At 43.0% G+C, this 26,125-nt stretch overlaps 1 protein-coding gene across 1 annotated transcript in view; it reads left to right on the top strand.

The window, feature by feature from the left end:
* Nucleotides 1–23,812, top strand: part of sorcs3a (sortilin related VPS10 domain containing receptor 3a) — a 221,268-nt gene extending 197,456 nt beyond the window's left edge. Inside the window, exons 19-27 of the mRNA XM_076280316.1 lie at nucleotides 7,093–7,279; nucleotides 10,059–10,192; nucleotides 11,374–11,497; nucleotides 12,236–12,348; nucleotides 16,920–17,051; nucleotides 18,997–19,096; nucleotides 21,526–21,631; nucleotides 23,078–23,238; nucleotides 23,754–23,812. Coding sequence (XP_076136431.1) covers nucleotides 7,093–7,279; nucleotides 10,059–10,192; nucleotides 11,374–11,497; nucleotides 12,236–12,348; nucleotides 16,920–17,051; nucleotides 18,997–19,096; nucleotides 21,526–21,631; nucleotides 23,078–23,238; nucleotides 23,754–23,812 — 1,116 coding nt within the window. The remainder of the gene's footprint in view (nucleotides 1–7,092; nucleotides 7,280–10,058; nucleotides 10,193–11,373; nucleotides 11,498–12,235; nucleotides 12,349–16,919; nucleotides 17,052–18,996; nucleotides 19,097–21,525; nucleotides 21,632–23,077; nucleotides 23,239–23,753) is intronic.
* The last annotated feature ends 2,313 nt before the right edge of the window (nucleotides 23,813–26,125 follow it).

Raw genomic sequence — 26,125 nt, 5'->3', positions numbered from 1 at the left:
CAATTGCTGCCTTATACCATATGATTCTTCAAACCATTTGACAGGTAGAAACTAAATATCCCCAGAGATCTTCTGAAACCATCAATATCCCCATCATCTAGATTGTTAAATATAAAATAGTAATCCAAAACGTTTTAAGTCAGTCAGAGTCAGTCTTTTTCAGTGTCACCTTATTTCAAATATTAACCATTTTTTTGATTATTATCATATGTCAGTTGATCTTGGCTTATGCAACCCGTGATGTGAACAATACAAAACCCCTTTTCCAACTCTTAACAAAAACAGGACTATGTGGGAAGGCTATAACCATAGCTATAGCCATAAACCTTTTCCACATAGCAGGACAGCTCTATAACCAAATGACCTTGCCCAAACCACCTCTTCAGAGCTAAACAGTCACCTAACTGTAAATGTACATGGAAACAATACCTGATCTTATTGTATATTATCACCCATAACACCACAAGGTAGGATGTCACTCATACTCGTGACACACATACCACAATACACCAAACATATAACTGTAATATGAGTTATTGATAAACCTTACTGAGTTCCTATATATGTCTAGAACATTATCCAAAGGAGTCTTAAATTCAATTATTTTCCCCAATAACACTGTGGTGCTCCATGAACTATAATCCATCACAAAATCTTTCTAAAATCTATCTAAAGTCTTCTGATGTATGGGTAGCATACCTACGCTTCAACAATGTTACCATGAACCAAATTAACTTCAATACTGCTATCCAGTGTAGTAATGCCAGTTGCTGACCCAGCTTTAGCCTAATAATGCCAACAGCTATCTGAGCCTAATAATACTATGCTAACCTAGCCTAGTCATGCTAATAGCTAAGCTATTTAATTTAGACCTATTATTAATACTACTATCATGATTATCATATCCTTAACAATGCTAATTTAACAGTTGAACCTACCACCTACTGATAAGCTAATAAATATATCATTAGTAGGCTACCATTAATATAACCTATCAATTGCCAACATACTACTACTTATACATAATATATCTTAGTCTTTTCATCAACACTGGACACAACAACACTTTTCCAACACCTGGAACCACCATCAGCGTTCATCCCAAATCCTGGATCTTAAAACTCCATATTTAACCATGATGGGCCTACTTATGCATCTGTCAGTAGGCCTACTCATCCACAGCATAGCACAGATGTGATTTTTCCCACAAGCTCTCTTTAACTTGTAATAATAATCTTATTATAAACAATGCTAACATGAAATGACCTTTTAAACATAACAGAAACCTAAAGAGACTAGCTTAACCAACCTATACACTATACATTATTTGACTATTACATTAGTGAATTATTTATGCACGTAAGCTATACTGTATGACTAAAGTATGTAAACACTAATATAATTTGCCTTTATCCAGTATCATGAAAATCTTTTAACCTAGAACTGTAGAGTATTTTAAAGAAAATCAAAAACTAGCAGAACTGTATCTGTATCTCTCATTATTGCAAATTCAATTTTTAAAAGGTCAAAGTGACTATGATAGCCCCAGTGTCAAGCAATGAAACTATTCCTCTTTTACCTTGACCATCTATTATGGCAATATTATATTCTCAGCAAGCAGCACTCCACTTCTGCAGACAACTGCCCACTGAAATTCAGAACCATTCTGTTCTGGCGTTACCAACCTTTCAAAACCATTTTCCCACTACCACATTCTCATTATCAACCATTTCTAATATCTTGATCGATCATGGAAGACCAAAACATTCAACCCAACACTTTGCAGTATTAAACATTCCCCAAACATCTTTCAAAGTGAAATATTTTCCAATATTTCCCAGTTCAACATTCCTTAACCATCTCAGACCTACATCCTTTGTCCCCAGCATTTGCTCTGTTTACACAAGCCCCCACCTTTTCCTATTTCAACCAGCAGCTCCTCTGCCTGGTATCACACACACACACACACACACACACACACACAGCCTCTTCTCCTTAATCACAAGTTATACAAATATATGACGTCTTTTACCAATGCTCTGCCATGGACTTCTAATTCTACCAGCAACATATACTAAAAATCTATTATACTTCCATTCAACACTTCTTTGTATTCTCTTTTAGCTTTACATTCACAACTTTTACACAACATGTCCACTCACTCTTGGAGTGTTTCAACTTCAACTTATTCAGACCTGATAGCAGATATCAGCTGTACTCAACTTGTTAGTATATTATTTCCTCCACATGCAGGAAATGAGGTCTTCACATGCAGACCTGGTCTTCACATGCAGACCTTTCAGTTTTTCACATGCAAAACTGTTACTTTTATCTCTCTCATTCCTTCTCATGCAGGAATTGAGTCAGTTCTCCTCATGCAGAACTTTAAGTTTTCCTCATGCAAAACTTCTTTGATATGGCTATAGTATTCCTCCACATGCAGGAATTTGCCTAGTTCTCCACATGCAGAACTTTTGTTTACATTAGTGTACACACAAATGCTTACCATAATCTGCAGTATTAATCCCTTGGTCTTTGTTTTAGCAAGATTCTTTGACTGGAGGACGTTTTAGACAAGTATTCATAACTCAGTGTACAGCCTGATCAGAGGAGACTAGCTGCTATTAAGCAAAGTTGCTCACCTTATTTTAAGTTGCGCATCAGCTTCTCCCCTGACCAAACCCCGGACCCTGAGATGATACTTAAATATTGTCCTTTCCAACTCCTGGCTGGTTCTCGCCAATTATGTGGTGTCAAAATCCACATTAAATAATACAAACTCAAAAGAAGTCCACACACCATGGATGTATACTGCAGATGATGGCTTTAATGCACTCCGGAGCATTAGTGAAGAAAGCAAGTAAGTGAAAGCTAAGCTAAGCAAAGTGAGCAGTGAGCAGTGAGCTAAGTGAGCAAAGTGAGCTAACATCCTCTGGCTGTTGTCCAGCCTTTATACCCCTTCAAGTCATCCCAGACAGCACCCTCTATGTTTACAGATAACTGACCAAGTAATATATGGTACTTCACCTTTGCCCTCTCATCCTGTTATTCCTACATTCTTTAGGTTGTGCCATTCTTTAGGTTTTGCTTACATTTCCTGTCACCAAACCTTATCTATGCCATTTTCTGCCAGACCTGCTCTTTCCTTAAACCAGTCTTCCTTTCCCACACTGAACATACTACAGAATTCAGTTTCACAAAACAATGATATTACACAGAATAAAGATACTACATAAAAGATATATAAACTAAAGGATATATTTCAATAAAGGCCACGACATGACGCCGACACCCTGTGGAAAAGACTCCTCTTCAGTCCTGCAAGCAGGCAGTGTTCACTGGCTTGTCAGGGTGGCCTCTATGACTTGAAATGCGGCCCCCTGCTGTTAGCCCTTCAGAGTTCCCAATCTGACAATCAGGACACACTCCAACGAGTGGGGTTGGGGGGTTTTCGGTGCCAGAGTCTTCTTCAGAGCCTGAAAAGATGGCGCTGTCGCGGAAGAAAAAGAAGAAAAAAGAAAGAAAAACGCAGCTGGGTGTTTTTGTGTCCAAAGCAGAGGTACGGAGCATACCGGGTCGGAGGTAACGCCACACAAAAGCGGTGACATTTAACCAGCGTGGGGGGGGGGGGCAGAGCCTGGTCCAGGAAATCAGAGGTCCCCCGGTAGCTCAGTGAGCGAAGACATGTGGAGAGGAAAACGTAAACAAAGAGAGTGAGAGAGAGAGAGAAGTAGAGAGATAAAGGGAGAGACAGAAAGAGAAGAGAGGAAAGGGGATGAGATACAAGCACTAGATGACATCCGTGCTCATGGACTTAGTTATAGCATTATGCAGTCTTTATGCACTGATAGCTTCATGCAGTCTTCCACTGCATAAACGGATCCATACACTGTCACACACACATTCCTTACGGTGAAGTTAGTTTCACTTTGCCAATGAGTTCAAATAATAGACGAGTGCAGATGCGTGTAGGCTATATGTTCCATACGGTGTCGCGTACAAGCAGATTCCTTCAAATGCACCGCTGACTATCAAAATACAGATGCACTGTTTGAAGTTGCACTGCTTACTGTTAAAGGTTGTATCAGCGATTTCAGGCCCAAAAAAGGCCCAAACACAAATGATCACATTCATCTAATCTTTCCTAACGATCCGCTAGCTGCCTGCCCCATAAGCAGGCCGTCAAAAAAACGCGTCTCTGTAGGCAGCCTAGGTTCCGAGATCTGTACACAAAAACAATTGCTACCAACAAGTGTTGCCAACTACTCAAAGGCAAAATAAAGTGTTTCAACCAATAAACGACGAGATGCGTGCTTAGGAGAGTTTTAATTGCACGGGAGAGAGGGGGAGGGAGTATTGAGCTAGCTCTCTGTTTTGAACATAAACAGAAGTGACATATCCCCGCTATCGCTGATACAACCTTTAAAGGCAATGACAGATGTAATTTTCATTGGTTTAGGATGTTACACCCAAAACACACCCCTGACTGATTAAGAAACATAAGAACCGCCTTTTTGTGCCAGGTGTCCGACGTTTGATAACATTTAATAACAAAACCACCCCCAATGTGGACTGGAGAAACCCCTAAGCTATTTGCCAGTGACCATACGTTTTATATAGCGAAATAGGGCCCTTACACACTTACACAGTTACACACTTACACCCTTATAATATTACACACTTACACACTTAAAGAAAACCGTCTCTTACACACTTAGGTAGAGGAACAGACTTGCACAACGACCTAAACGCTCACAAAAGGGCCTTTCCCTCTCTCTCTTTCCCTCTATTTTTCTCTCTCTCTCTCTCTCTTTGTCTTTCTTACTCTCATTCTCTCTCTCACACATACTTTCTCTCTCTCTCTCTCACACACACACAAACACACACACACACACACACACACACATGATTTCTCTGTCTGGTCGTTGTGGAGTCGCTTGAGTCCTAATTTTCCAGGTAAAGTGCCATGAAATCTCCCAGAAGCCACCTGCAGCAGCAAACAGCAGCTGCTCAGAGCCGCACAGGGACAGAACCAAAGCCCCACGAGCAGCTTGCTGCTGGATGAAAGACTGTGTGTGTGTGTGTGTGTGTCTGTATGTCTGTGTCTTTGACTGTATGAGTATGTATGTATTTCTGTGTTTTGGTGTTTGTGTCTGTGAATGTGTGTGAGTGTGTGTGTGTCAATGTTTGTGAATGTTTAAGGTAAAGAGGATGGGGAAAAAGAATGAATGTGTGTGTGTGTGTGTATGTGGATTTATTTGTTTGTGTGTGTGTGTGTGGTAGTGGGTAAACATAAACACCGATATTTCCCAGTTATTATTCCCGTTGCGGCCCCTTTCCCTGCTAATGCACTGGCACAGACAGACCCCCCCCACCCTGAGTGTTCTGCTACGGGGAGAGCGGGGATTAAGCCTGACCCCAGAGCACGGGGAATAAGCCTGGATTCTGGAGCTGCGGTGGGTGGAGGTGGAGGTGGAGGGTGGTGGTGGAAGCAGCTGGAGTGGCATCACGGGCCTGACAGCAGCAGCTGTGCCCAGCGAGAGCAGAGGGGAGGGGGGTGGGGAGGTGTGGAGGAGACTCGGGCAGAGATGGGGAGGGACGGGCCCATGCATACATTAATGGGGGTTTTGTGTTCGTAACCCTGCACAACGTGTGAACTCCCTCTGAGGTGTGTGTGTGTGTGTTTTAACTATGTTTTTACGGTAATTAGTGTGTGTGTGTGTGTGTGTGTGTGTGTGTGTGTGTGTGTGTGTGTGTGTGTGTGTGTTCATGTGTGAATCCATGGGCATCCATGACACTCACAGGAAGTACCTCTGTGTGAGTAGGTGTAACACTTGTGACAGTGTGTGTGTCTGTGTGTGTGTGTGTGTGTTTGAGCATGCTAACTTCAATGGCCCGTGGACTGTGCAACACCTGCATCCCACTCTGTTTGTTGACGCTCCCCAGCGACTGCATACATTATGCAACACATCCGGCACATCAGGCTTGCTTCTGGGAAAGGGAATCTGAGGCAACGGTGGCAGCAGCTGGTCGCTCTATTAGCATTAGCTAATGCTCAATGGTCGCTGCTGAGAGGGAACCCTGCTAGCGTTAGCTCAGAGTTGCTTAGCAAGTGTTAACACACTGTAAATGATTTCCGCTAAGCCAAATTAGCATTTAGAATTACTGAGAAGTGCTGGGGTGGATAACTGGCTTGTGAGTACAGCTTGCAATAATGAGGGGTCAAATCTTGGTCTAAGCAGTGCGGATATAAGCACCATATACAGTATGTATACGTTTCTTTTAAACTGTATATTTGGAAATGCAATGTCTGCTTCATGACCTCATACATCTTTCTGATGAATACACGGTAAACTGTTTGAATTGGTAGGTTGGTAGAAGTGTTTCTTTTACAGATATTAGATTTTTGCCATTGTAATTTCAAAAATAATGCAAATTCATTTGATCTAGTAGTGCCTCATTGGAAATCAACAGGCAAAACACATTTTTTTCCCTTTTCTTACAAATAGGCATTAACTTACAATGATTTCCATTTTTGAATAAAAATGATAAACAATTGGACATACTTTGCAGCTTCAGATATGCTCTCCGATCTACCTAATGATATTTGGTCATTTAACTTGCTGGTGCACCCCACTGAGCGCAGGCATTAAGAAATGACTGTACTGGATACATGCGCAAATGTACCAGACACTGCAGTGGACTACAAAAGCCAGGAGGTCTGCTCTTTAAATGTAGGGAGGCATTGTTGAACAGAATTCAGGACCGTTGGATGTAAACTGCATGTTTCAGTGATCCAAGATACTCGATTGCTACTACAACGGATATCATCTTGGGTGTTAGAGATTTGTGTTGTTTTTTTGATTATGACCTTCTTGCCTTCAAGTTTCATAATCTAATCAGAATTACAAAGTCATTCATACAAAGAGATATTGTGCTCTAAATTACAAGATGTCAAAATAGTAAAGTCTCTCGATGAACAAAGTGCATACACTTAAGGTAAATTAGCAAATACATTTAGCTTCCATTATACTTTTGACTTTGTATTTCGGCCACCATTTAAATTAGGGCCCACTGTGTTCTTGTCGCCAGGGAGACTCGATGCGGACACACATCCAGCTGGACTTCGGCGACGGCACGGCCGTGTCCTACTCCAACCTCACCTGGGCTGAGGAGGGCATCAAGCACATGTACCGCAGTGCCGGAATCTTCCGCGTCACAGCGCTGGCGGAGAACGAGATGGGTGCCGATAGCACCTCTCTCTACCTGCACGTTACGTGTATGTACCCACCACTACCCACAACACCACCGTGGAGCCAGGTACCATGTCGTCAGCTGGGAATTAAAGCAACACCAAAGAACTTTTCCTTTGTCGCACGCACGCTATTTGTTTATCCAGCTCCGGCTTTGCAAATAACGATGTCCACAGACAAGGTAGAATATGTTGCACGGTTTTATGAAAGTATGATGTATTGCGACATCATGCAAGTCAAATTTGCATTCCATCGAACTACAGTTCTGCTACCCGATCTGGCAAACTTACATAGTGCGATTATAGCCGATAGAGGGCCGCAAAGCGAATGCAGAAGTGCCGTTCACCCTGTTACGAGTTGATGAACCACTGAAACAATTTTGGAAACATTATTTTAAGGTACAAAAAACTCTTTGGTGTTGCTTTAACAAGGCCCAAGTGCAGTCCAAGTGATTGGAAATATGATTATTCTTCACTAAATTATTTGATTCTGTAATAATTTGTCCAAAAAACCCCAAAAAACCTTTACCTTTGTGGACATGCCAGATAGACCGTGTAAATTCTCGGTTGACATCTTGTCATCCTGATTCTCCAGCTCTGCCTCCACAGTAATCCTGTTTTAGTCTTTGGGCTGTTTTCGTCTCCTCGTCCTCTTTTCTACATTTCTCCAGTTTCTTTCTTCCCATCCATCCCTCTTTTCATCCTCCACCTCTCTCTATCACCCTCTCCTCTATCTTCACGTTTCTCACTGTCTTCCCCAGGTCTCTCCATTCTTTAACTTTACGTCTGTCCATCTTGTTGGCTCTCATTCTCTCTCTCCTTTCTCTCTGTCTTCACCTCTCATGTTTTAACTATCTCCCACTCTTTCTCTCTCCCTCTCCTCTCTCTCTTCTGTCTCCAATTCCTTTCCTGTATATGTAGCTACAGATATATTTCTCATCTCAAACTGTGTCCCTCCATCTAGAGATGTGTCTTTTTTTTTTGGATCGTCCCTTCTTACTTCGCCCACCAAATTGATTACAGGTGGATAAAATATAATAAAGAGGATGCAGTCTCTCGCCAAAAATGTCAATTTTAGTGTTTTTTGGCATGCAAGCAGAATGATGCGCAACCACACCAGAATGATTCCAACCATCTGTTGTTAAGAGATTTTTTCCTGGAAGCTCTGTGTGGATGGGATGTCATTGCCTATGTCCGTCACACAAATTAATCCAGTGCCATTTTAGCAAAACAAAATGGGAGGGAAACATCCTAGGTGGACTTCAGAAGTACACAGACGTAGTTTTTTCTAAGCTGATTTTTTTTTTCAAAACATGAGATTCTACTTTCAAACTTTTACACACCCGGACATCCTTAATTTACCCTGTCAGACAAATCTCTCTCAGACTCGTATGATCTTTTTTTTTTCTTGTCAAGATGAGTTGCATCAAATTGGCTTAGGATCTTTAGGCACCAAGGCCCCTTTGCAATGAGAAATAAATGTCTTCTTCTTCTACTTCCCCTTGTGCTTGTCGACTACTGCCGGTCACTTGAAAACTTTCCCACTGTCTCCCTCCAACTTCAGTTCAAATGGAATTTTCCATCAGAAATGTTTTAGTCACCCCGTTTAAGAAACGAGGAAGTAACCTTAATCATTAGTTTCCCACCAAACATAGTTCGCCCTCTTTTTATGTTCACTCGGTATGTGAGGTGTGAATGTGTGATTGACAAAATTGTACGAAACAACAAAGAAGCCGACTTGTTTCAGTCATGCGTCAGGAAACTTCATTGTGTCTTCCTCTGTAGATAGAGCCAAGCACTTTGTCCAATTTAGTTGTTGTGCTGCCCTGTGCTAAAAAAAATCACAATCAATGCAGTTTTTGATTGGCAGGATTTTTTTTTTTCCTCAGAGAAAAGCGGAGAGCTAAGTAACAGAGTGCGGGTGATTCATTTAAGTGGTCCGCCAGGCACAAATATAAAGAGTACCCTTGCCAAGAAAAAAAAAACATTTTAGGCACTCACACAAGAGGGAGACACACACACACACACACACACACACACACACATACACACACACACCAAACACTAATTTTGTACATACTCAATTACTCACATTCACTCACTCACACATTCAGATACATACACATGATGCACACACAGAGAACACACACACACACACACACACACACACACACACTCCACAGAACGCCCTCCCCTCAATATCTGTGAGCTGAGGGATTAGTTCTGGCTAAAGTGGATGAGCATCAACGGGCCCTCGTCTGCTCCACACTCACCCGTCTGGCAACCCAGCTCCCGGCAGAGAGGGCTTCTGCATAGCACACACACAGTACAGCCCTCTCCCATAGATTATGTGATTTTCTCCCTGTCTTATGCACTAGCGCGCACACGCAAACGCACACACACACACACACACACACACACACACACACACACACACACACACACACACACACACCACATACAGACAACCATACACCACATATGAAACGCTAGTCCCCCCATCAGTTTTCCCTCCCTGATCTCTATGCCTGGCTGTGCTCATCATCGGCATACCTCAAGACTCAAGAGAGATTCGAAAGGGATTTGTCACGTGTTGCTGCGTGACACATTATTGGCCGACATTTGATTCCCAAACCACTGGGGTTTCTCGTCTGTTTTGCTTTGGATAAAAAAAAAAAGTGTCTGTTAAATCAGTTGCCTAGTTACCTTTGTGTGTGCAGCAGGATAGTGAGCCGGTGCCATTCACCATTGTTCTCCCAAAGCAGTCCGGACAAAGAGCCATTTTGCCTCGTTCTCCTATCTGCAGGTGCTGTGGAGCATGTCCAGCTGCTGGCTCCGTTCGTGGTCATCCGGAACAAGGAGGTGAACCTGACCGCAGTTGTCGGGCCCAGCCAATCCCGGACACTCACCTACTTCTGGTGGCTCGGTAATAGTTCCGAGGTGAGCAAGGAGAAGCACCTCATATAGGAGAAATCTGACGAGTTTTCACATAGATCTCCGTTTCTCGAGGTCACCGAGTATTGTCGGTACGAAAAAACTCTAAAACAATAGGGTTCAACCTAGCTCGAGTTGCTTCAGCCAGCAGGTAACAGAGCCAGGCAGCTACAGCGCTACACTCTGGGAGCATGTCCGTGAGCCCCTAGAGTGTAGCGCTGTTGCTGCCTGGCTATGTAAAAACTCGTTGGATTTCTCCTTTAAATGGGAACTTGGCAACTATTTCAACTTAATAAACCCGTTTAGACGGAAAACCAACCTTGCTACATTGGGACTACCGTCCTAGTAAGAGAGAAACAAGAAACTTGTTTTAAATCGTGTTTCTTACCTTGTAACATCCACATTATTCTGCTGAACTTATGCTAACCGTTTCGCAAGCTTGTAAACAAATCCATGTGCTTTATCGTTACTTTTTTCCACAGTTTGAAATAGCATTTCAAATAGCAACTTCTCCAGCAGAGGGGGAAATATAGCTAATCTTACCCATAGATATTAGAAAACTAGGTACAGGCTCCAGAACGTACATAAATAGCAACGCCATCTTGGTGGGGGCAACAGTCACTGGAGGCCAATGGAGGAGCATGTGACTCTGACTGGAAATCAGACAGGTGTCTGTGATTGCCGGCAAGTGTTGCCCATAGACAGTAAAGGTGCTGCACCCAGCAATATGGCGGCCGCATTTACGATGCAGCCAAATGGAACTCGACAGACAATGCGGTATCTAGCTTTCTAATATCTATGATCCAAACAAGCGCGCTTTAATGCCGCCATCTTTTTTGTTGTTTGTTTCCGTTACTCTTTCCATGGCCCACCACCACAACAATAAAACCTACCAAAGCACATCATCACACTGACTTATGCACATATGAGATTGTAGCTCAACTGGCAGAGCGAGATGCTGACAGTACAGTCGGTAATGAGTGTGACACCCAGGCACCAGTCAGACTGAAGAAAATGTGTATTTTGTCTCTGCTCTGTTTTTACCCTTTGAGTAAAACTGTTTGTTAAACAAATAAAAGCAGGTAGATAAAAGGGCTCTCACTAGGGTGCCATTTCAATTGCAACTTTCAAAGGTTTGTTTTCCTTTTCATATTTATATGATTGTTTTGCGTTCCTCCGCACGGCAGCCCATTGTGACGCTGGACGGCAGCATCTCCCACACCTTCACCAGCGAGGGCATGCACATGGTCACCGTGCAGGTGTCCTCGGCCAACTCCATCCTGCAGGACACCAAGACCATCGCCGTGCAAGGTGAGCAGCTGCGGCAGAGAACTCCATTTTCCGTCGTTTGTTTGTTTGTTTGTTTTTGTTTTTGTTTTGTTTTGTTTGCGGCCCAGTGGCGTCGGCCCGGCGTTAAATAATGTCTCGGCTCTGCGATAACATTTATTTTTCACCTTATAGCTTCGCCTCCATGGTTTCTGTTTGTTCCTCCCCGCTGAGGGAAATGAAATGATTTTGGGGGAGTGGAGGGGGGTGAAGGGTGTGTGTGTGTGTGTGTGTTGGGGGGGGGGGGGGGGGGGGTGGATAGCATCGGCAGAAGGCCCGGTTTCCCATCGCAATAATTTTACAGCTCCAGCTACAGTAGGAAGTGCCAATGTGTTAGCGGGCCGCGGAACGTTTAGCTAAAAAGTCTGCGGGCTGTGCCGTTTGCGATATCTGATAACCCTGTCTGCTCGGGCCCTGTAATGATACTGTATCTCCAGCAGCACAGCGGCAGCACAGCCCGGGCTCAGATAGAAGAAATGAGTAGCGGAGGGAGGATGGTGCAGTATATGCCTCTTATACAACAAGGCATATTAAAAGCTTGTTCACATTCCTGTTCTTTCTCTCTCTCTCTCTCTCTCTCTCTCTCTCTCTCTCTCTCTCTCTCTCTCTCTCTCTCTCTCTCTCTCTCTCTCTCTCTCTCTCTCTCTCTCTATCTCCTCCTCCTCCTCTTCTCTTGCACTCTCTTTAACTCTCTCTCGCCTCTCTTGCTCTCTTTTTTGACAGAATTCTTCAAATCGTTACTTTTATCTTTCTCCCCTAATCTGGACGAGGTCAACCCTGACATCCCCGAGTGGAGACAGGACGTTGGCAGGGTAATTAAGAAGGCTCTACTGCAAGTGAGTGTGGATTTCTCCTCCCCCGTTCACTTCTATCTCTCTCTCTCTCTTTTTCCGAGTTGTCTTCCGCTCTCTCTCTCTCTCTCTCTCTCTCGCTCTCTCTCCCTCTTTCCGTCTGCGAATGTCTCCCTGCTGCCTTCCACATTCCACTTTCTCTCATTTCCACCACTCTCATCTGCTCCCTTTTTATTCTTCTCTCTCTCTCTCTCCCTCTCTCTCTCTCTCTGTCATCTCTATCTCTCTATTTTTGGATTTCAAAGCTAGGGGAAGGTGGGGATTGGTTGCCTGGTGATTCATTATCACAGGTGGAATGTTCTTGTCTCCACCACGACAGGACAGTGATTACTAATGGGTTATTTTGAGACCACGGCATGCATAGCATTCTATTTTATTTTTGTACTTTTTTCTGCCTTCCTTTCTTTCTTTTGGGCCCTATCGTGCACCCGACACAAGGTGGGGCAAAGCATGAAGCAAGGCTGATTCTTATCTTACACTCAGTAAAGTGAGTGATTTCTTCGCCATGCGCTCCACATTTATTAAACCTTTTTCAGGCTATGTATTCGATGGTAACCCCTTGTCAGTCAATAGTGAAAGTAATTAACTGTTTACAACTGTTTTGTCATTGACCACGGTGAAGTTAGTTTCACTTTGCCTATGAGCTCAAATAATAGGCGAAATCTCGCGTGCAAGCAGATTCCTTCAAATGCGCCACTGACTATCAAAATACTGATGGGCTGTTTGAAGTACCGCTGCTTGCTGTTAAAGGGAATGTCATTCTCATTGGTTTAAAGGATGTTCAAAAACACACCTTTGACTGATTAAGAAACATAAGAACCGCCTTTTTGCGCCAAGTGCCCGACGTTTGATTAAACAAAATCATGTCATTAAATTAGTGAATATGGACTGGCCATGCCTTTAATGTCTATAAACTTTGCTTCTCTGACTATCCACTTCTGATTGCCAAGATAGGAAGATAGGGCCCTTTCTGTTTTTCTTTCTTTCTTTCTTTCTTTCTTTCTTTCTTTCTTTCTTTCTATCAGTCTATTTTGATTCACTCCTCCAGTCTGATACTGCATGTCCCCTATAGGAACACGTAACTTGTCGTCTACACCTCAGATTTAATGGCCGGGCTGGTCCGATGCTTGTCAGAGCTCAGGTCAAGGCTTTCTCCCATAGATAGTATAGACAGACACACACACACACACACACAGACGCACAGACACACACACACACACACACACACACACACACACACACACAGTTAAATTGAATGGCCCTTACCAAGGAGTGGAGAATGTGAAGGCTGTCTCCTACAGGTCCTTCTCAAGGAGTTAATTACTTACAGTGCTGAAAAGATGACCCTCACACACACCACAATCCACCCCTGCCCACACACACACACACACACACACACACACACACACACACACACACACACACACACACACACACACACACACACACACAGACTCAGTCTCAGACACAGTCTCTCTCTCTCTCTCTCTCTCTCTCTCTCTCTCTCTCTCTCTCTCTCTCTATCTTCATGTGTATGATCTGGTCTAGGTGACAGTGAGCTGTTGCAACAGCCTGAAAAGCCTTTCTTTCTTTCAGCAAATTGCACTGGCTTTAAATACCAGAGTCAGAGCCTCAGCTTCAGCTCTCACATCTCAAGAGGAAGATGACTTTGTCAGCAATCACTGTGCTTTCCAGCCGCCACACCCTCCCAATCGCTCCTTTCTTCTCAAGCCCTCATCGCAAGAAATAGATAGATACTAAATAAATAAATAAATAAATAAATAAATAAATAAATAAATAAATACAATCCAATACAGGTTGAGCTCTGGCTGAGAAAAGTACAGACAAAATCTCAGCATCACTGTTTCTGATACAGTACCAAAGCTAGTTTGGATATATAAGAGTGATATAGAGTAATAGTTAGGGATAGCAAGAGTGATATAACAGAGTAATCTAATAGAGTGATAGTTAGAAATAACAGAGTGGTATAACAGCATAGTTAGGAATAACAGAGTGATAACAGAGTGATAGATAGTTAGAAATAACAGAGTGGTATAACAGCATAGTTAGGAATAACAGAGTGATAACAGAGTGATAGATAGTTAGAAATAACAGAGTGGTATAACAGCATAGTTAGGAACAACAGAGTGATAACAGAGTGATAGATAGTTAGAAATAACAGAGTGGTATAACAGCATAGTTAGGAACAACAGAGTGATAACAGAGTGATAGATAGTTAGGAATAGTTAGGAATAACAGAGTGATATAACAGAGTATTCTATCAAAGTGATAGTTACAGAGTGGTATGACAGTTAGGAACAACAGAGTAATAACTATTAAACTAGTAACTATTGAACATAAAAAATAAAAACAGTAATCTAGATATTAATACTTCAAACACATCCGCCTTATTCTCTCAGCAGTGTGGGTATATCCACCTCTATCTCTCTCTCTCTCTCTCTCTCTCCCCTTCTCTGTCTGTCTCTCACTCACTCTTTCACGCCACCGTGCTCCTTTGATAGTTGCCCACGCGGACAGTGTGGGGTGAGGCATGCCGTCGGGGGGGGGGAAAGCTCCTCCTAATAGTGGGGTTAGCTTCAAAGCTAACTCCTCTGTTCCCAACGCTCGGGAGCTCGGGAAGCTCTCACTGGAGGATTCTCACTGCATTTCCTCCTCCAGGGTAACGTCATATCACCCGCCCAATGATCTCTCTGGTGGCCCCACACTTGAGCTGTCCTCCATCTCCATGCTAAAGCCGGAGGGGGAACGCCACTGCTTTTTCTTTTTTATTTATTTTTTTTTTCGTGAAAGTAGAGGCATCCTTTCAGGTCACTTAGGGATGTTGTTTTGTGTGGGGTTTTTTTTTTTTTTTAGGCCCTGGTCACTTCAAGGTGTAATAAAAAGTATGGGAAGCCCAGCCATTGTGAAATAGCATCTTAACAGCTCCAGCACGAGTCCTTTCTTTCTTTCTGGAGCGAGCCTTTCTCCCAGGCATTCAGTGAGTGATAGACTCGAATTCCCTTGGAACCTGCGCACAACAAGAATATACCAACAACAACAACAACAACAACATCAACAAGAAGTCTGGATGAAATGGTGTTTGTCCAGAGGCAATCACAGAAAGAGCAGAGGTCACGTTAAAGGCTGTATGAATAAAGAAATAAAGAAGACCGTCGTCTAAAATGGATGCTAACGTCGTGCTGCAAATGCGATCACAGCGGGGCTGGCTGGCCTCAGCTGGGCTTGTACATGAAGCCTGAATGAGGGAGAAGGAGGGTGAAGGGAAAAAGGGGGAATAAATGGACGATGCCGCGAAGCATTCAGGCAGTAGGCTATTTGGTCTTTACTGCGCTGAGGACAAACATGGACCATCTAAGTGTATTGATTTCCGCAAAGGCCCACTGCATCCTCTCTCCATCTCTCTCTCTCTCTCTCTCTCTCTCTCTCTCTCTCGCTCTCTCTTTCTTTCGCTCTCTCTTTCTTTCTGGCTCTTATATCCAGGTATTTTATTCTATCTCTCTCTCTCCATCTCTCTCTTCTTTCTCCATTCATCTCTCTATTTCTCTCTCTGACTCTTATATCGAGGCCTCTTATTCTCTCTATTTATTCCCCACTTTGCTACTCAAACACTCATTTCAGCCAGAATCGATGTTACTCTGTGGCACGCTCACGAAAGGAGCCGATCGCAACTACTTCCACCACCAGGCCAAAGACTGAACGCCATTTTGAAAAAGTCTTAGTCAAGTGGACCCTGAAAAGCCATTAGTACACCATATCTAGGCCACAGTGTTTTCTCTCCGGTTGGTTTAATTTTCCCATTAACGGGAGGGGGGAAGGAAATAACCTTTCAAAAGTAGTTTCAAAGGGAGAAGGAAAGGGAAAATATGATTTTGTTTTTTTTTCCCCCACACGTTCAGCTGTTAGAGGACGTCCATTACTTGCCCCCAGGTATGTTGTTGTGTGTGTGCGCTGAGTTGAAGAACTGGATGAAGCCCGTGAGGTTTGGTCTAATGGGGTTTTCCTCCTCTTCTCATTTCCTGTTGCCCGAGCGCCCATTACATGATATTTTTTAAAGGTGCCGAGGCAGGGAGAGTGTTCACGGCGCCTCTCTCGACAGGGCTACACATAGGAGCTGACGTTAGACATTGTTTGAACCAACATCTGACACTATGTCAAGCTCTAATGGATCTGAATCTATCCCAGGGTATTTAAGCAGTGTTTCTTTCTAGCGCTCTCTCTCTCTCTCTCTCTCTCTCTCTCTCTCTCTCTCTTTCTCACACCCACTCTCTTTCTCTCTCTCTCTCTCTCTCACTCTTGTCCATCCTACCTATACATCCTGCTGCTGTCAAATAAATTCATGTCATGCCTCAGTGTCATGTTCAAGTACCAATTAAGCTGCCTGAGTGGATCCTAACATATCTGCAAATGTGTCGGCGCGCTATAACTACCCATTGGAAATGCAAAACACGTTTCTCCGAGTTGTCCGCATATTAGCAATAAATCTAGGCGTGCCCCACATCAAATTGCCTGATGTAGAGTTGTTGTTGCTTTCACAGATTGCTGATGTTCCGGAAAAACAGCTCCTGGTCGCGGTGTTTCCTGGAATTCCAACTGCTGCCGAGCTGTTCCTCCTTCCCAGCAAGAACCAGTCCAAGGGCCGGAAAGAGAACGAGGAAGAGCTAGAGCAGGTCAGAGGTCACAAGATCGGCCAGATCCATTTTTGTTTGAATGTCCATTGTAATAATTGACAATTCACATCCATTGATTTAGCACACATTTATCCAAAGTGACCTACACATTTGTATTGTTGCCAGTTGAACTCTGGGGGTGTTGAACCCACTGGCGCCTTAATGCAGGGGCTTACCTGGGCTTCAGCCCAGGGGCCTCGACCAATGAGGGGCCTCCTAATAATAATAATGATAATAAATAATAATAAACGTCGTGTCCGTATTTGCGGCGTCATTAGCCTACTCTGGAGCTAGCCTAAATAATTGAGCACATCGTACTGCTCTACAATTAGGCTACATCCATGCAGAGGCCCCCTTTGTCTTCTCCAATTCTAAAGTGTAACAACATGTAACAAAACGCAATAAATCCCAACGGGTGTAGAGGAGCTAGAGGAGAGTCTGAAACAGACTGACAAACTTATAATACAAACTCTGGAGATAACGTGGGTAGGATTGAAGCAACGACAAACGAATGACGTGGATTCCTGTAACTGTCCATGAAAACAGAAGGCATAGCAGGTAGCCTAAATATCTTAGCAAATAGCCTGGAAATGAAACGGCTTTAAAAACATGTATTTCACGTGTCTCATTGGAGTGAACACAGAACATGGCCTGTGGCGCAAAGAAATGAATTAGTGATCTGCATCTCCGTTCACCAACAGCTAAGTTTGTATGTTATGTTTTCTCCATTGTTAACGGGAGATGTCATGTACTGTAGTGATAATTCATGTTCACGTCACATGAGCCAGCTTGTTCTGTAGGCTAGTAGCCTATTTCTGTCCCTCCCAAACTGCGTTAAACTGGTGTGTTAAGTAGACAGAATTTCAAAAAAACTCCTCGGGAACCCCCCGACACGACAAACACATGCACTTTTGAAAAGCTTTTAAACGTCCATATGTGTACCCATCTTTTAACTTTAACTTTTAAGCATACAGCCAGTGTTGTAAAAGTTCAACGCTTGTTTTCGTGCAGTAGGCTAGCTTTTTGATAAGCGATGTCATGGGCTGACGTAATTCGAGGACTTTCTGTTCCTGTTTATGTAAAGGTTTTACATAGGCTCAATAGGCTACACTGCATGTTATTAACCAAAAGCGCACGCTATGTAAATAGGCGGGGCAGATCGCGGGCCGGGTATCATTTAATCATAATTGATATTTGCGGTTGGGGGGGGGGGGGGGGGGGGCTTAAAAAACATATAGCCCAGGGGCCTCGGGTGGTATTAAGGCGCCCCTGGTTGAACCTATGATGTTTGTCTTGAATTTCCCCTTGGGGATCAATAAAGTACTGTATCTATCTATCTATCTATCTATCTATCTATCTATCTATCTTGTTAGACCCGTCTCCCAGTTAAGCTACAAACACTTGACTAGAACTGTATAGTATAAGTATATATACTCTTCTGATTACGTGAGGGAAATTTGGTCCCTGCATTTATCCCAATCCGTGAATTAGTGAAACACACTCAGCACACTGTGAACACGTAGTGAGGTGAAGCACACACTAATCCAGACACAGTGAGCTGCCTGCTACAGCGGCGCTTGGGGGAGCAGTGAGGGGTTACATGTAGGTGCCTTGCTCAAGGGCACTTCAGCCGTTCCTACTGGTCGGGGTTCCCTCCGGCAACCCTCCGGTTACAGGTCTGAAGTGCTAACCAGCAGGCCACGGCTGCCCCAAATCTGCTACTTGCTCACTAATGCTGCTCTAGATGAACTGCTGTAGCTCTAACAGGGCCATACACAACTTGTACTATGGGCCACCTTCAAACTGTTCACCTCTGGACACAATGTAATGTAATGTGCTTTTTTGTGTTTAGCATGTAGATATGTAAATGACTGTGTGTGTGTGTGTGTGTGTGTGTGTGTGTGTGTGTGTGTGTGTGTGTGTCTGTGTGTGTGTCTGTGTTTAGATTTCAGAGGTCCTTGTCAGCGCCTTGAACCAGAACCTGGTGGAGTTTGAGCTGAAGCCCGGTTCTCGCATCATTGTTTACATCACACAATTAACCTTGGGTAAGTCCTCTCCATCTCCGAACATGTCAGATGTAGGGGAAACATATGGCGCTATGACAACAACGCGTCTGCACAAGAGCTTGAACGATCATCATAGTTTTTAAAAAATAAACCAAAAGTCTTCTTTTCTAAATATGGTCTAAATTGTGCTATATGTCACCATGTCTTTTTTTTTCCAACGCCATGGAGAACATTCTGGAAGGAGTAATTTGCGGCACAGACTGTTGCGATGCTTTGTTTTTCATGAGAAGAGGGTAACATCTGCTCGATGTCCCGACTAGTGGTGCTACTGTGAGGAATCTTTTGCTTGGGGGTAATTAAGCTTGATTATTTAGTCCTTGAGACACCAGAGGTCTGTTAGTGCTGTGACATATCAGGCGGAGAAGATGACAGCCCACAAACACACACACACACACACACACACACACACACACACACACACACATGCTCTCTCACACACACACACACACACACACACACACACACACACACACACACACACACACACACACACACATGCTCTCACAAACACACACAGACACACTCTTTCTCTCTTTTTCTCACAGACACAGAGATACACACAGATATACACAGCCACACATTCATTCTTACACACACACACACACACACACACACACACACACACACACACACACACACACACAAAACACACTCCTGTTATGTTTATGAGCCTGGCAAGACGAACAATGAATGGAAAAATTAGCTGCACCCAACTAAATCCACTCTTTCAATTTTGCGGAGCAAGGAATAAAAAGGCCAAATCCAAGAAATGAATTCCTCCTCGACAGGGGTGAGTGTGCTTGTGGCTGTGCTTACAGAGATTAGTGGCCTTGGGGAAAAAAGGCATGCTTTTTTTCTCCTCTCCATTGAAATGAAGTAATTGTTGGCTGTCACGTTGCGTGATGGTCTGGGAGCTATGGGTCCATGCCTGTAGGGGGAAGCAGTGGGGTGGGGGTGTGTGGGGGTATATAGTGGGTTGCATTTTCAAACATTCAAATGGTGGACTTTTTGTGGAGCTTTTTTTTCGTGGCCATTGCTCCAGGCTCCAATAGCGACACAAGCTCCATTTATATGTGTGTGCGTGTGTGTGTGTATGTGTGTGTGTGTGTGTGTGTGTGTGTGTGCGTGTGTGTGTGTGTGTGTTTGGGTGTGGAATAGTGCCTTGGCTAAATATCATACATTGAGAGAGACTGAGCGAATCGGTGGCTGTTGTAAAAGGTTCGGGGATGATAAGGTGTGTGGGGGGAGGTGGTGGAGGTGGCACCCCCCCCCCCCCCCCACACACACACACCCTTTGGCTTCACCCGGTCACCTGCGGTGGCAGCATGTGGCCTCTGTCACTCTCCCGCTCGCATGCTGACGCCATCGCTAGCGCTAACGTTAGCCCTGCCCCTGCCCCAGCGCTCGCGAAAAGGTCTGCAGAGCCTCGGAGCAACAGCACCGCAAAAAGGTCATCGTCTTCAGAGAGCTGCCTCTCAAAGGTTCCTGAGAGACACGAAAAGGAGGTGTGGGGGAAGTGTGGGGGGGGGGGGGCACACAACACAAGTAACTGCAGACGCGTGTGTTAGTTAGTTCTGACATTTTGTTTTGTGTCGTTTTCTCTCTCTCTCTCGAAAATATATATGACTATACTTGTCGTGTTTGGGGCGTGGTGAATTCGCCAAGCATGTGTGAGTGAGTGGTAGTTAAAACATGTTGATCAGAGCTTCTGTTTTCTGTCTGTGTTTGTATTCATACTCTTCAAAGAAGGGAGGGGGAAAAAAATATGATCATAGATCTGACGCTGGAAATTGGTAGCTTATTTCCAACAGATGGCGTGGAGTTTAAAGATGCATCCATTTGAAATAGCAATTTCACGCTAGCAAGGCCCCCTAAACTTCTGATATTAAAAGCTTGGCAGAGGCATAGTGAACTATCATTACTCTGCATTTCCATATCACTAATAAACACCGGCAATCGGGAGTTTTTCAAAAGCAAACTCGTCACGGGGTCATGTCAGGAAGAGAGATATGTAAAAATGTGGTATGTGGGGGTACCAACTGTCACGCTCAGAGTGCTCATGTTGTTGTAGGCCTACACAAAGCTGTTTCAAGGACACCGGTATTAGCCAAGCATGGCACAAGTGGTGCAAGATCTTTATCACATGATCATTTAAGCTTCATTTCAAATACTTTGTTTTTTTATGCGCAAAAAAAAGAAATCTTTAACAGGTTTGTTATAAGTTTGTTACAGTATTGAAGTCTGCTAAGGTGAGGCAATAGTTCTAATGATGTAATTGTACTCTTTATTTCTCTCTCTCTTTCTTCCTCTGTCTTTCTTTCTCTCTTTCTTTTATTATTTCTTTCTTTCTCTTTCATCTCTCTTCCTTTATTTCTCTCTCTCTCTGTCTCTTCCTTTCTTTCTTTCAGCACCGCTTGTAGACTCGAGCCCGAGACACAGTAGCTCTGCGATGCTCATGCTTCTCTCCGTGGTGTTCCTGGGTTTAGCCGTCTTTCTCATCTATAAATTCAAAAGGTAAGTGCTTCCCTGAGCACCTCAGATCGTTCAAACACACACTCACATTGAGCGAGCTCTGTCAAAGAGCATGCGATACTCACCCATCTTGTGTCCGAGTCTTACCACGAAGAAAGCAATATGACCTAAGAGACATCTTGAAGTTTCGTATCCTAGTGAAAAAATATATAATGTCCACAACACTGCTTTAGACTCCCATATATTTAATGTACAAAAGGCCTTTTGTACATTAAATATATGGGAGTCTAAAGAATTGTTGGTAGTCCCACCTGCCAGAAGGTGGGATGTGCACACAATAACTTTTTGTTGAGAGTTTCGTATTTCGTCGTTTTTTTTTTCTTTTCTCTTTTCTCCCCTACGCAGTCACTGGTTTTAAATGTTGTGTAGGGTTTAATATGCATGAGGCAAGTGAACCTGGAAAAAGCATTTGCTGAAAAAGTGTTGAAAAGTATCATTAAATTGTTTAATATGCTGTTGGAGTACCTCCACTGGAAAACTGTTAGTAAGTATCTGAATTATTTATTTGGGCTCAAAATAATTCACACGGAAAAGGATGTGGAGAAATGTTGAAGTTATCATCAATAATGGATATGGGTTTTTCTCCATTAATTTAAAGAGGAAGCATATTTATTGAAATGTCACACTTGACAAAACAAAGCAATTAATTCCAATTTAAATTGCAATTGAATAGAAGAGTGTCTCCGTAATAGGGTAAAACATGAATTTCCCATCACAAATATAAATAGGAATGCAAAACATTGTACCTTCATTAAGCTTTTCCAGCAGTTTCCACTAAGCTTTTATACTGCCAGCAGTATTATATATTTATATTATATTTATATCTTAAATGCATGCTTTATTTTCCCGGGTACAGTATGATAGAGGTTTGTTATACATGGGGAAATGTCCTGAATCCATAATCATATCTAGATGGCTTGCTTGTGCTTTTATGGTTAGTGCAGACTAACCAGACTAACAGAGGCAAATAATGCAACAGGGACAGCAAAGCAAGAATGTAGATAGCAAACACACGTAGTACATCGCATCTTCCCCATTGTTAGGTCCACATCACCGTGACGACTGAGGGTCAGTGTGGACACATGGACTCTCCCAGTGAAGGGGTCATTTGGCACCCAGTCATGGGGAAGGTTGTCTAGCTGGAGCCCAGCTCCACCTGACCCACTCAAAGTGTCCCTGAGCAGAGACTCTGAACCCCAAAAGTGTAATGTGCAGGTTGTCGCCTTGCATGGCAGCCTTTCCCATCTGTGTGTGTATGTGTGCGCGTGTGCGTGTGTGTGTGTGTGCGCGTGCGTGTATGGTTGTGTGAATGTGCTGCATGAAATTGTAAAGCGCTTTGAGTGCTTTCGGAGCAAAGAACTGCAAAAGTGCTATTCAAATGAAGTCCATTTATCTCTTGACCATTTAACCTCCCCCCCCTCCCTCCAGAAAAATCCCGTGGATCAACATCTACGCCGAGGTGAACCACGAGAAGGAACAGGAGATGATCAACACGGTGGGGCAGAGCGAAACGGCGCCCAAGATCACCCTCAGCGAGTTCCCCACGCAGAAGGAGCTCATGGAGAAGGAGCTGGAGTGCCGTGTCAAACGTAAGCTCGGAACTCCAGCTCATCGTTGCTGCCGCGGTGACTTGGGCAGAGGTGACGACGTCGTATCTACAAATTCTGGTCACGTGTTACACGAACCCCTAACCGCCATTCACGAGACTAACATAACCATGTCGTAACTTTTGTAAGGCCGCATGTCATATGCTGTCATAAGTAGTTATAGCAATCAGTCTCCTATATTGCTAGACTCGACCATTGTCATGACTGGAAGATGCTGTGACCGCTGAATAACAAGTGACGTTGTTGTGTGATAAGTGACATTAACCTGTGATGGCATGTAAAATTCAGAGAGTTGTCATGACAAATACTGATAATGGTAACACAACATTATGACATCTGCCATGTCATGTTAATGACAAGATCATGTCAGTCTCATTAAACTGGTCTCAAGTGAAGTATTACCTAAATTCTCCCCACCTCTGTGACAATTTTTAAAGATTTAATGAAAATCATTAGAGTTGTACCAAACGCACCCTTTTTTTCTGTCACCTTCACAGGGGGCATGGCGAACACCTGCGAAAGCACAAGGGAGATTCCAAACTGTACGAGTGTGTAAAAGAAAATCTGTCAGCGTCACCGAGGTCTGCACGCAAGGAGGAGACGCCATTCATGAGGGACCCCCTGGTTTCCTTTTGTAACCCCCCCCCCCCCCCCCCGCCCCCCAAAACCATCATGTTAATACTTTTCTAAGGCGCTCATTTCTACCGATCTGCATGGATGTCCCATTTGTTAAGATGTACGCGGCAGATTCAAAGAACAACCATTAAAAAAATACAAAAAAAAAAGACATACAGTTAAAAGAACTGAACCCGTTGTTGAGGACTTAGGTGATACAGAAGAGAATGGGGGGGGGGGGGGGGGGGGGCAGTGTGATTTGATTAAACATGTGGCCATGACTAATGGCTCTGAGCTCAGAGGGTGTAAATCTCCATACTGTAGTGCTTCTTCTCAACATGGAAATGTCCCCTTCGTCCCAATTGTACACTCTGTGTTGTTTAAGTCCGTTAGAAAGTACGTAAGAGCAAACGAGGAAGCTCTAGGTGTTCCATAGGTTCCAAGCAGGTTCATGTACATCAAGGACATCACTGGTTATTTGTTTACTTTGTTGAAGTTTCGTGATTGTTTTGGTTGTGCAGTTGGCCTCGACTCAGCTGCTGCTCCTAAAACTCTCCACATTAGCCACCGTCACCTTTAACTCCACATTTTGAAAAGCCTCATGTGAACGTTTACTATTTTTAAAACATGACAGCGATTTTGTGGGGAGGGGAGGGGGGGTGGTCTCTCATTTCCATATTAATTATCAGTTGAGCCATGGAAAGAGGGGTCAAAGCTAAACAAGTTATGCAAATGCTTGCGGAGAAACAAAGGCTTTGTGAACCTGCCATGAGGATGAGCGTCATATGCGAAAGACCAAGTGCTCTGGCAATCAGTCAAATAGTTGTTAGTGCTTTTCTCTTGTAGGCCCCAGTTGTTTGTAACCAGAGAGGGAGAGATAAAGAGCACATTGTTATATGACATCACTCTGATCGCTAAGATTAATACCAAGTCGAAACAAGTTGACTTAACCTGCTTAAAAATAACATTGGTGGTAATCATACCTGTCATCACGGTGTGACATTCTGGGGAGAAAATGAAGAGTGAGTGAATGTCTCCAAACAACATTAGACATTTTAGTCATTATTTTTTTTATTTTTTTTTGGTTCGTTTTGTTTCTTTGGCTCTATAAATGAATGCCTCTCTTGACTCTCAGCCTGCGGGTGTGTTTGACAGATTTTGATCCAACGTGTTAAAACGGAGCTAATGTCTTTCTAGTCAGACATAGAACATTTTTGTTTTGTTGCAGAGGTGCATCTCAAGACTTGTCGACTCTCTTGTGTTCCTATGTTTCCCCCTTTTAGTCCATTATCCTGTAATGGCTTCTCTTTCTCAGCGTGCTGTATGTCCGTAGCGATAATCACTTTTCATATAAGGTTCGGACTGAAACTAATGTAAGCATTGTATATTTGCTTGATTTGCAAAAGTGTTTATAATTTTTGGTTGATCTAATTTGTACTGCTTGTGTGGACATAGTTTACAGCTTATGTCTAAATATTAAGTGGAAGCCTTATAAAAGATAATGCCTTTATCCACATAACACCACATTTTGCCATTACAGTGATACCAGTTGAATTCAGAGCTCATACATAGTCCGCTAAGAATTTATCTTTTTTTTTTCCCTATCCTGTTCAAGTATTCTTTGGGTATATCATTAAATATTGTAAAATATTCTGATATTTATTGGAATATTTTATACAATATATTATTTTGCAGCTTTTTGTGTTCAGCCTAATTGTATCAGTCATTGGTCTACTGATAAACAGCATTGAACTGTATTATAGATCATTCTAGATCATTCTATTTCTCTGTATATACAGCAAATACTATATGACTTCATCTTTACTTGGCTGTAATGTAAATAGGATCAGGAAGACAGTAGACCTGGCCATAGTCTCTTTTACATTTAAAGTGTGTTGAGAATCTAAACATTGCTTACAAATTCTAAATCATTTTAGTGGTTTTTAAGAGGTCCTTGACTTGTGCATGTTATTTCAGAGGACTTGATTTCAGTGTTGTAGATAAGTGCTGTAAATAGTTATTTTTTATCATTCATATTTCTTTTTCTTGTTTAGTTTTTTTTTTTAAATATTCTATATATACGTTTTGTTCACGTTTTGAAATGATTCATGATGTAATGTCTATTGCAATGCATTTAACTATAAGATTAGTAACATTTTGGAACTGTCCTGTTACACAACACATAGGCCCTATTTATAAATATTTATTTTGGGGTGGGGAGACTTAAACAAAATGCATAGTTAAATGCTTTGCA

This window comes from Alosa pseudoharengus, unplaced genomic scaffold (assembly GCF_046254945.1).
Source record: "Alosa pseudoharengus isolate Yale_2024_CS ecotype anadromous, Long Island Sound unplaced genomic scaffold, YU_APseudo_1.1 YU_APseudo_1.1_scf_1, whole genome shotgun sequence".
NCBI classification, from domain to species: Eukaryota; Metazoa; Chordata; class Actinopteri; order Clupeiformes; family Clupeidae; genus Alosa; species Alosa pseudoharengus.
Note: the sequence above shows the minus strand (reverse complement) of the source record. Positions and strands in the feature narration are given on the sequence as shown.